The sequence below is a fragment of the Anopheles merus genome, chromosome 2L, assembly GCF_017562075.2.
Source record: "Anopheles merus strain MAF chromosome 2L, AmerM5.1, whole genome shotgun sequence".
Taxonomy (NCBI): Eukaryota; Metazoa; Arthropoda; class Insecta; order Diptera; family Culicidae; genus Anopheles; species Anopheles merus.
The window spans coordinates 48,652,977-48,663,468 of record NC_054083.1 but is presented as its reverse complement, the minus strand read 5'-3'; the positions used below and the strand labels follow the sequence as shown (position 1 = coordinate 48,663,468).

General features: G+C 45.6%; 3 protein-coding genes across 8 annotated transcripts; 1 reads left to right on the top strand and 2 right to left on the bottom strand.

Annotated features, from left to right (window-relative positions):
- Positions 1-990: 990 nt before the first annotated feature.
- Positions 991-2,106, top strand: LOC121591923 (fas-associated death domain protein). Its single transcript, XM_041913012.1, has 2 exons — positions 991-1,342; positions 1,416-2,106. Exons 1-2 carry the CDS (start codon positions 991-993, stop codon positions 1,829-1,831), a joined length of 768 nt encoding a protein of 255 aa, XP_041768946.1. The 3' UTR covers positions 1,832-2,106.
- Positions 2,107-3,589: 1,483 nt separating this feature from the next.
- LOC121594309 (eukaryotic translation initiation factor 4E1) lies at positions 3,590-6,323 on the bottom strand. Of its 6 annotated transcripts, none has more exons than XM_041917417.1 (4): positions 6,165-6,323; positions 4,613-4,996; positions 4,445-4,532; positions 3,590-4,371 (listed from the first exon to the last, which is right to left on the bottom strand). In XM_041917417.1, exons 1-4 carry the CDS (start codon positions 6,192-6,194, stop codon positions 4,211-4,213), a joined length of 663 nt encoding a protein of 220 aa, XP_041773351.1. In that variant the 5' UTR covers positions 6,195-6,323; the 3' UTR covers positions 3,590-4,210. The 6 variants fall into 6 exon arrangements, with proteins under 6 accessions (XP_041773351.1, XP_041773352.1, XP_041773346.1 ...); XM_041917418.1 differs by having other exon boundaries at positions 4,613-4,990; XM_041917412.1 differs by lacking the exon at positions 6,165-6,323 and adding an exon at positions 5,087-5,301.
- A 2,650-nt stretch (positions 6,324-8,973) lies between these two features.
- LOC121594310 lies at positions 8,974-10,062 on the bottom strand. Its single transcript, XM_041917419.1, has one exon. The coding sequence runs from the start codon at positions 9,703-9,705 to the stop codon at positions 8,974-8,976; it is 732 nt and encodes a 243-aa protein (XP_041773353.1). The 5' UTR covers positions 9,706-10,062.
- Positions 10,063-10,492: the final 430 nt, after the last annotated feature.

Here is a 10,492-nt window from a genome sequence, read left to right as displayed (position 1 = left end):
CGGTAAGGGAGTTATGTATTTTATTTTGCATACATTTTGTTAAATAAGTAATTTATTTCGCAAATCGATAGAAAAATATTTCATCTTGGCACATGCAATCGTCACCAGACCTCGGATGAGTCCATACACGAACCGCAATTATCTGCCGGTTTTTATAACAGCATTAACAGTGTACAAGTCATTTTCACGGCACCGCGAATATCTCATTTCTTCTGTTTCCAGCCTAAAATGGCACATGCATGAAATGTGGGATCAATGAGTGGGGAGTGGGGAGGAGTGGTGGAGTGTATTTATTTTTTTGCCCAATTAATTTTGTCCACCAACACAATCGCACACCAGCGCGAGATTGTTTGGCTGGGAAGCCATTTTGAACCCTCAAAAATCCCTCGCAACGCCTTTCAAAAACGCTCGCCAGCGAACGAAATTCGCACCGATTTGGAGCGTTGGCGAGCTCATGACAACCGGTTTTTGGCCTGCGTACATACTGGTTGGTTGATTACATCCGCACAGGGTGGTTAAGAACAGTAACGAAATATTGTTTTCGATTCAAAATTATTTAAATGAAAAATCACCAAATCAACAAGTTCAACTATAGAAAGTAAGGTTCACAGTTTAACTGTAGTTATTTCATCTTTTCGACGCCGTATAAAGCTCACTGTATTTGGTGAAACTTGATTTGTAGAGAAAGAAACGTAAATCACCGTTCATACATGGAATGCGCCCTCCAAAAGACTTTGTATAACCGCGACCTCTGCCTGAATCAACTTGGCAAAACCGTGACGTCCAAGCTTTGCTCAAATGTTTTCTAGAAAAAAGATACTAAAAGTTCGAAAGATTGCAATCGATTCTTCCTCCTACGCCGAAACGTTGCTTTCACCGTGATTGTTCAACCAGCACACGCTTCAAAACGTGCTGATCTTCACACTGCTCATCCACACAGTGTATTTATATCAGCAGACCAGGCCCGGAGTGCGCAGGTGCACCGCAGGGATGGAACGAATATCCGTGCAGGATCATCGTGCGGTGTACGAACGGTTGTGCAAGGATTATTTGAATTTGAAACTGTTGACGCAGCATGCCTGCCACGGTCCGGAACAGTTGGAGCGCTGCAAACAATCAGTGCGGCAAGATATCCATTCCTGTCGCAAACTTTCGCGTATCACCCAATTCGAACAGCTTGTCGCGCTGATGGAGCAGAGAAATCTGCTAAGCCTTCTGAAGCCGGATCTGATCGAGCGGTTTGTACTGGCACTGGGCACAAAAGAGGTTGGCAGCGCACTCACCTCCTACAGGGATGTGCTACGATCGCACTATGAACCTGTTCGTCGGTTCTATTTCGAAGGTATTTCTCATTCTCACTATGGAGTTTCAATTCCTTATCTCACCTTATTTCATCACATCTTTTTTTTTTTTAGATCTACGGCACCGGGATCGTCGAACGCTGCTGGAGAAGGAGGTAGAAAGGATTAAACTGCAAGAAGCCGCCGAACTGCCAGCAGTAACGCCACGGCCACCCACTGCAGCGACAAACGCAAAGCGCGATGCGTACCTCCGGCAGCGTGAGAGCATTTACTCGCTGCTGCAGCTTGAAATTGGCAAAAGCTGGAAGGTGTTTGGCCGGTTTTTGAACGTCCCGGCGGGCGAGCTGGACGAAATCGAGGAACGCAACAGGCAGGATCTGAAGACGCGCATCTACGAGACGCTGGAGCGGGCCGAAGTGCAGTTCGATGACGCTGCGCTGGACCAGTACGTTGGCGTGCTGCTGAAAGCGCTGGAAAGCAGCCGGCGGAAGGATCTGAAAAGAAAAATTGAAACCATGTTACAACGGTAGAGTTTCGGAGAGGGAGTAGTGCGAGATTCCCTTTACCACATTAAGGCCGGGCTACATTGATCGTACTCCGTAGTGTAATTTTGATTTTCACTAGCGTATCTGGCGGCGCCTGGTGGAAGCTTTTTTTGGTCCTCGAGGGAATGGTCGTGCCGGATCTCAAAATTAAGTAGTTTTTACATCGTTTTTTGATGCGACCGTTTTCTGAAATACTTGCACTATATGTTTGTCTATCAATTACAAAGCTTTTCCAGTCCAGTTAAAGTAAAAAACATGGAAACATAACATATTTTCTGGAGCGGCTCCAAATTGTTTGGCAAAATGCTTCGGTCAGCCGCCGTCAGATGCGCTAGTGACAATCGAAATTACACTTGCGAGTACGATCAATGTAGCCCGGCCTTTACCTTTTTGGGGAGAGATGCAAAAGCTGAATGTGCTCATAAACGGCAAACGAGCATTAAATCGTTATTGAATGTTGCTACAAGATATGTGATAATAAACATTAATTTCGGGTTTTATTAGAATAAAAATATTACCACAAAACGCTCACACCATATTTTGAATCAATGTTTCATGTTCTATATTTTTCGCAATGGTTTTCCTTGTTTTTTTTTCGCACTGTATATAATTTACGAATATACCTTGATTAAACATAAAAAAGAGTAATATAAACTGTATTACAAATTAATCAATCAGCAAATCAGCTCCCTGTTCTACGCGAGCGGGCGTGTGTGGTTGTGTGTTCAGCCGAGTAATGCTTATTTATATTCAAATTATTCCATAAACAATAGTACAGAGTAGATTAGTAGAGATAGTTCCAGAAGTAGTAGTAGAAGTAGTAGTTGGTAGTTGGTAGTACACATGTGTTTTCAATACATAATCGCAACATCCATTCTATGGTATAACCTTAACTAGCAAAAAAACATACGTACCAGCGCAAAACGAAGCTCTAGCTCTCCTCTCCCGCACACACCACCATCTCAAGTCCGGCTTGCTAGTAGCGGCTGCTTGGACGGCGGATGTGTAATGCATATTGATTACGTGTCTTCCTACTCCTTCTTCCGCTTTTTTCTCCTTTCAGTACGTATCCTTTTCCTTTACCGACTGTGTTTCGTCGTGCTAAGCTACGAACGTTCCACACGAAACGAAACAAAACTCCTCCCGAAAAAAAAAAACTGATTATAACGATCCGGGGCTTGAAGACTCTATTCCCTGCTGCTCGCTCTGTGTAGTCATAACGGATGAATAAAACAAATGAAAAAAAAGAGTGAAAAGAAGCTACCTAACCAGAAGAGAACCTTTCCTTGCACCCAAGCGCACTAAAGTTTCTGTTGTTTTTTTTCTATTAATCTGTACAAATCGCATACTGTACTTCTCTCCTGCTTCATGCTCAACTTCTGCGTTGCATTCACGGGTCCGCGGTTGCTTGGATCCGCAAAAGCAACACACACCGTCGTCGTGCGGCTTTCTATTTCTCTACTCCGGACACACACTCCCTCCCTTCTCACCGCTGGCTGCACTATAGTTTGGGCCTTCTTCTTCTCCCGTTTCTCCTGTGTTTCGCCAATATTAAGCTTGTACAATCATTGGTAAAGCTTGGCGGCTGAAAGAAAACGAAACAAAACCTAACCGGATGAGGGCAGCAGTTTGCTGATTGAATACACTCGTGGGTTTTCCCGGCTTGCACGCTTCGCTTCCCGAGCACCACTGGCACCACAAGAGAAAGGAAAAGGCGTGCATGTTTTAAGATCGATGCACGGATTCACGGAAAGCGCCAGTTGACCTATATTTCGTTTTTCTATTTCCACGTGAGCAATTCATTAGATCTATCCTACACAATTGCGTCCTACTGCCACTTGTCCCTACGCAAAATCGACCGGCAGAATGTGTCGAACGATCGAGCATAGTACCAGCTTGGTTGTTGTGTCTTACAATCTTGGCTGTGGGGGGTAAATATCAATCGCACAATGCTTAAAGCATCTCTCCCTTTCTCTTTCTCTCTATGCGCCCCTCTAGTTGACCGTTTTGATTGCGTTGCGTCGATCGATCTATGTTATTTCCCCCGCTAAGCTCACCTAAAAACAATGCTCACTGATCCACAACACGCGCTCTAGCAGCCCCGCGTTAGGCTAGGTAAAAAATGAAATCCCTTTTTCCTGTGAATATCGATGTCGATTGTGTGTTTGTGGTGCAGTTTCGTTTCCTCGATCGCTTTCGCCTTTCCTCAATCGCACACATCATCACCCACCTTCGATCACTACACACACACACATGTCCAGCAGTAGTTGTTAGCTCGTTCGTCATCGCGTCGTGTTGATCCGCAAATAAACCATTGGTTTCGGACACGAGGAAAGGGCTCCGGAGAGACGGCTCGAATCAAGTTTAAACGGTGTACGTCGATTTCGTCCCCGACGAGGACAGCTTCACCATCGTGTCCTTATGCATTTGGTAGTAGATGTTTTCTCGCAGGCCTAATCGCTCCTTATACGTTCGGCCGATATCCAGCACGGCGGCGCGATTATCATAGTCAGCGGTCCAGATGGCTAAAAAAGGCAACAGTTAGTAATCAGCGCGCAGGGAAATTCGCTGCATTCCCAAACACCATATAATACTTACAGATTTTATCAATCTTTTGACGAACGTTCACCGTAGCACCGCATATCTGATCCGAATGTTCGAAAGTCTCTCCAATCAAGCAAAGTACCTATTTTGGGAAAATAGGGAACATGAAACTTTTCTAAGCTGCTGGCATCTCGCCCCGCTCCCCTCAGCAGCTCCACATACCGTATCCAGCCAGCATTTGTCCGACAAGCGCTTGTTCATGCTGATCGTCCATCGGCCACCGTGCTTGTTCGCGTCGTCCTCCCACATCGGGCGGATGTGCGACTTGAACAGCATGTAGTCACCGCCCACCTTGATCTCGGACGGGCCGCGGATGTGATTGAACAGGCTCCAGAAGTCCTCCACCGTCGAGAAGCTGGTCACCTCGTTCATCGAATCGGTCCACTTTTTCGTGCGGTCCACCTCGAGGTACCACAGCGTCCAGGTGTGCTGGAGCGGATGCTTGATCAGACACTCCGGATCGATCGACTCCGGTGCGTTCGACTGCTCGGCCAGCTCCTGGCTTTGTTCCGTAGTTTCATTTTCATTCTGCTGCTGCTGCTGTTGCTGCGAGCAAATGAGAAAGCAGAACACTCACCCGATTAGAAGGGGTTTTGAAATACGGACGGGTTGTTGCAGAGGGGAGTAATTGGTTACGGAAAGGTAATTATTAGCCGGCACTACTGCTCTCACGCCGTTGTTCCAACGTCCGTTCGGCCCGTTACGATCGGGCCAGCTGTGAAGCCTTCCCAAGGAGGAAGGCTTCTGAAAAGCGATCCTTCCACTGTACATCTTAACCGTGCGACACAACTTGTACGAATAAAGGCATGGTTTCCGAGCATGGACACCCCTACCGCTCTTCACAGGCTACTGCGAATCGTTCGCACAGCCGGGAAGACGAACGGCTCGCAACAAGTAGTAGCGGTATGGCCCCGGTGTATCCCTTGGTTACCAAGCGCAGGGACAACTTTTTTCGCTCAGTTTTGCCTGGCAACAAAGAGAAATCCTTTCGCTCGCTCCTTTGGTTTCTTTTTCCTACACGCACTCAACATTTCCACTCCACCCTTCTCGCTCACTCCAACGCTAGCGGGCCGGACCGTCTGTCAAAAGGTGTACCACCACCACCACCAGTGAAGTGAATGCAACTGCGGAAAGATAACCTCAAAGTCCGAACCCCGTTGGCAGGAGAAACCCGGGAATTCGTGCCAGTCATTTGGAGCGGTCGCGTGGCGGCTTAATTAGGGCAGGCGGTAGGCAATGCAGCGGCAAAAACGCCACCTGGCCACTTTGGCCGTGCCGGGTCGGTTCTGGGGAATGGTTTCCCCGATCGCAAAACGGAACAATTTATGCCATATTTGGGGAACAATTGAGGGACACGGTGACACAAGTGCATTTCTCACGGCCATTCGCTCGCTCTCTCTTTCATTACCGCACAGCGGCGGATTACACGTGTGCCGTGATCGATTTTCCAGCCCGTCAGCTATCCCATTTTCCGATCGCGCAAATCACGACGTCAAGGCACGGGCCCACCATACGGCACAAAAAGGGCGTTCGTCGGCAGTGTAACATTATGCAAAGACACACGGGGCACCCTCGTGAGAAGGTCGCCCATTCTTTCACTTCAATCGCGCGCACACACACACACGTACACACACGGCACTTGGCGAACGTATTCTTTCGAGGCGAGATCTTTTCTATATTTTCCGACGGACGAACTCGTAATTCAATGATTTACCTCGGTTTCTTCATTGGTTTTGCCAGCCATAATCGGACACTTGAGCTAGTTTTCGATATTTTACGTGCAAAAAAAAGGAAAGAACTTCAGTGAAACTGCCAAACCAGCAAGATAGCAGGCTCCGCGATGACGCTTCAAGTCGAGCACTGATGGAAAGTGCTCGAACCGTAGCTGACAGGAGTGCCGTCGAGCGGTCGCGCGACCGTCCGCTGTCAAAGTCAAGGTGTGTATAGATGCCGGTAAAGCTGTGCCGCTTCAATCACGAAACGGGTGTGCGACGCCATTAACGGGTGTGGCAATTGCTACCAGAGAGAAACAATTTCAAGACAATCGCAAGAACATTACAAGAAAGTTGGTGAAATATTAGAAGAAAAAAAAAGAAGGAAGGAAGCGAATGGAAACTTATAACGTGAATGCTGCTGGTAATAGAAATGAAGAGGCATCTTGTAGGTATGTACATAGATTTTTATTAAGTTATATCTTAAGATATTTTTAATTTTAAGAAGACGACACACCCATTCGCTTAAACGTACTCAGCTGCACACTTGGCATGTCCAGCAGCTTGCAAAGCTCGTTTGCGTAGGCCAGTTGTGAAGCGATCATTTCCTTGATGAATGTATTGGCTATATCGAGTTCAGATGCTTCCTTCTGCATCATAACTTCAGCCATCCTCGACTTTGCCCTGCTGACACGAGATGCGTCGTTATTTCGGCGTCGCGCTTCCATCTGCTCCGGGGTGCGATCCTTGACCGGGAACTGGCGAGCCATGCTCTTGTGGTACGCGATCGGAATTTCCTCGTTGTTCACCGCAACCAGCGCATGCCATCGACTGAGTGGACGGGAAGGGTGAAGCTTCTTCATGGTGGGAACAGGCCGGCTGTCGTTGAGGGTTGAAGTGGTGCTGGTAAATGTCGCTCCGCTCGATCCGGACTGTTCGCTGTGGTTGGACTGGGTGTCACTGTGGTCGCTCTCAGAAGCGATCAGAAGCCGGCTGCTGTCGTTGCTGTCGTCGCTGTGCAGGAAGCTGGAAGTATCGGACGAAGGTGTGTACTTTTGAGTGCTATCAGCGCATCCCAGGGCTGCCTTTAGAAGTTGTTCAATGTCTCGCTTCTGGAAGCTCTTGGTCTGTTGCTGTAGTGCGGACAATCCGGTGTAAAACTTCGATACCGTATCGTCGATATTCGGGATTCTTGCCGAGGATGGCTTGTGGGTAGAATTTGTATAGGCCATAGTGATACGATGGCTTGATGCTGACTGTTCACTTTTAGCCAAATGTTAAACAAAAACAATGTTACTGCAAGAAACAGCTAGTTGCGACTGAGATAGTTTGTCAGAGGTGCATCTCCTTTTTATATGGTAATTGGTTGAAGAATATATGTTTTACCCGTAGCGTAAGGATGATGCTGTGCGTAATGGTGATCGTACCTGTAACATGTACAATATTTTTCCAACGGGTACGCCAAGAGCTGTTGCAAGTGCACTTTTTACCCGTTAAGTACCTGCCACCTGTACAATTGTTATTAAACTGGGGAACATGGCATAAAACATTAAGGTAAAGGATTATTATGTTGTTCCATTTTTCATGGTTTTCCCCTGTTCTCTTCGTACCTATAATATTTACTGGAGACGAATATTTGCACAACATGAAACATGCTTAGGAATACGGGTGTTATTTTGTTGTAATATCTATTGGAGCCTGTCGAAAAGATATCTTGTTTATTTGGATAAACAGTATTTGGATAATAAGTAATACAGCTTGTTTATTTATGTTCATCCTATTAACGGCTATCACTGTCATTGCCGATTTTTAATAATTGATACCAGCATAATGGTACTGGAGAGCATACCGAGCTCGATGGCTGGATCCAGGAGAAGCGTGATCTATCGGAGATCTGGTGTCTACGCGGATGGGAGGCTGGCATTATTGGCATTTGGTTCTGCAACTAGAGTTATCTCTCCTTTTGAGTTTCCTGATGCAATGCAGACAATCCGTTGTACAATTTCGATGCATTTTCGTCGATCTCCGTGACTCCTGCCTGCCTTGGTGTAAGATTCGTTAGAGTCCCTAATGATACTTGATACGTTGGTTTGGTACTGTATATGTAATACTGATGTATGTGAAATACTACACGCTTAACGCGACAGATGTTGCTGCAAAAAGATATGTAGGATCTAGTGGAATTCCGTAGGACATTAGAAGCAGAGGCGCATATTGGTTGCCGACAAAATTATTGAATTTTAAAATCAGCAGAAGAAATGAACTATAACTATAAAATAACTATTACTATTCTGTAACTACAAAATATTGTTACCAACCAAGCCTATGTCTGTTTATCATTGGTGTTTTTATTAGATTAAAATTATTTTAGAACGCATAAAGATATTCTTCCCACTTTGCATGTCCACCACCTCAGAAAGCTTAATAGACTGAATGGATGAGGATTGGCTGCTTCCTTGCCCATACATATATACATACATATTTCCACCCACGACTTTCTCCTGCTTCAACGAATTGCTATCATATTTGTCGCTATTTCATCTGTTTAGTTGTCCAATACTGCTTCGGGACTTGTGGTGACTTGTTCTTATGCTACCGTTAAGAATCATCCCATATATATTCACCACGGTCGTGGCATGCAATCGGTTGAAAGGCCGAGAAGGATAAAAAACAGCGGAACTAGAGATTTCGATTCAGCATCAAAAGTGAAGAATCAACGGAGAAGATTTCTTAAGGAACGGAGGAAACTACTGTTAAGGATTTAAAGTTTAAATTTTTATTATAGGTAAATGACTAAATCTCGCATCACATCTATTTGGCGCCATCCTGTCCAACTCGTTTGAAAGTATTCAATTTCACCTCTGGCATGTCTAGCAGCTTACAAAGCTCGTTTGCGTAGGCCAGCTGTGAAGCGATCATTTCCTTGATGGATGTATTCGCTGCACCGAGCTGTGATGCTTCCTTCTCCATCATAACTTCTGCCATCTTCGACTTTGCCCTGCTGACACGAGCTGCTTCCGTATTTCGGCGACGCATTTCCATCTGCTCCGGGGTGCGATCCTTGACCGGGAACTGGCGAGCCATGCTCTTGTGGTATACGATCGGAATTTCCTCGTTGTTCGCCGCAACCAGCGAATGCCATCGACTGAGTGGACGGGAAGGGTGAAGCTTCTTCATGACGGTAACTGCCCGGCTGTCGTTGAGGGTTGAAGTGGTGCTGGTAAATGTCGCTCCGCTCGATTCCGACTGTTCGCTGTGGTTGGACTGGGTGTCACTGTGGTCGCTCTCAGAAGCGATCAGAAGGCGGCTGCTGTCGTTGCTGTCGTCGCTGTGCAGGAAGCTGGACGTATCGGACGAAGGTGTGTACTTTTGAGTGCTATCAGCGCATCCCAGGGCTGCCTTTAGAAGTTGTTCAATGTCTCGCTTCTGGAAGCTCTTGGACTGTTGCTGTAGTGCGGACAATCCGGTGTACAGCTTTGACACCGTATCGTCGATATTCGGCACTCTTGTCGGAGATGGCTTGTTAGACTCTTTAGAGGCCATAGTGATACTAGAAACGATAAAAGCTTCCTGCACTCTCGAAACTCGAAAGACAATGTTACTGTGAGGAACAGCTAGTTGCGACTGAGATAGCTTCTCTGAGATGCTTCTCCATTTTATAGGGCTATTTGTTGAAATGTATCTTTTACCCAGAGCATAAGGATAGCTCTGGGCAATGGAGATCGTACCTGTATTCTATTGAACATATTTTAAACGTATATGTCAAGTGATGTACCTTAGAAGTGTTTTATTTAACTCGTGTGTCGAAGGTAGACGTATTGACCCTTTACCTGTACTTCGTCACACTTGTACTGTTCATATTTACCTCGAAAATTCTTTTTTTTTGCAGACAGACATACGTATTCTTTGCCGGTTAGATGTATATCATCAGTTACTAGTTTTGATTTTTTTTATCATATAATAATAATTATATATGTATAAAAGTTAATTTATTTTATTTTATGATCCGCAGATTGGTATGGCTGATCTCTTTATGGCAGCTCCACGAGCTCATATTCCACGTGGCGTCTAGACATATATAATCCTTTTGATCGGCCCCGGTGATGCCCTGCTGTGATGAAGTAATGTTTTATTTTTAATTTTAATTTAAAATTAAAATATTTTAATTTTTTATTGTGGCACAATTATAATCACAATGGCAAATCACACAACGTTCCCGTGGGGTCTAGTTTAACTGTGTAGTGTGTAAGACTGTTTTGAGCGCAGTTGATTGATACCGATTACTCGTTACAAACACGTTACCCCGGTGGATCTGCTCTAAACCTCTGTG

What these genes read in the sequence shown, in the direction of transcription:
- LOC121591923 (XM_041913012.1), top strand. Translation starts at nt 991, where the DNA reads ATGGAACGAATATCCGTGCAGGATCATCGTGCGGTGTACGAACGGTTG. An exon ending in TCGTCGGTTCTATTTCGAAG is followed by an intron (nt 1,343 to 1,415) that starts GTATTTCTCATT and finishes TTTTTTTTTTAG; the next exon opens with ATCTACGGCACCGGGATCGT.
- LOC121594309 (XM_041917412.1), bottom strand. Translation starts at nt 5,221, where the DNA reads ATGTACAGTGGAAGGATCGCTTTTCAGAAGCCTTCCTCCTTGGGAAGG. An exon ending in CGGCTAATAATTACCTTTCC is followed by an intron (nt 4,997 to 5,086) that starts GTAACCAATTAC and finishes ATTTGCTCGCAG; the next exon opens with CAACAGCAGCAGCAGCAGAA. An exon ending in ACAAATGCTGGCTGGATACG is followed by an intron (nt 4,533 to 4,612) that starts GTATGTGGAGCT and finishes TTCCCAAAATAG; the next exon opens with GTACTTTGCTTGATTGGAGA.
- LOC121594310 (XM_041917419.1), bottom strand. Translation starts at nt 9,705, where the DNA reads ATGGCCTCTAAAGAGTCTAACAAGCCATCTCCGACAAGAGTGCCGAAT.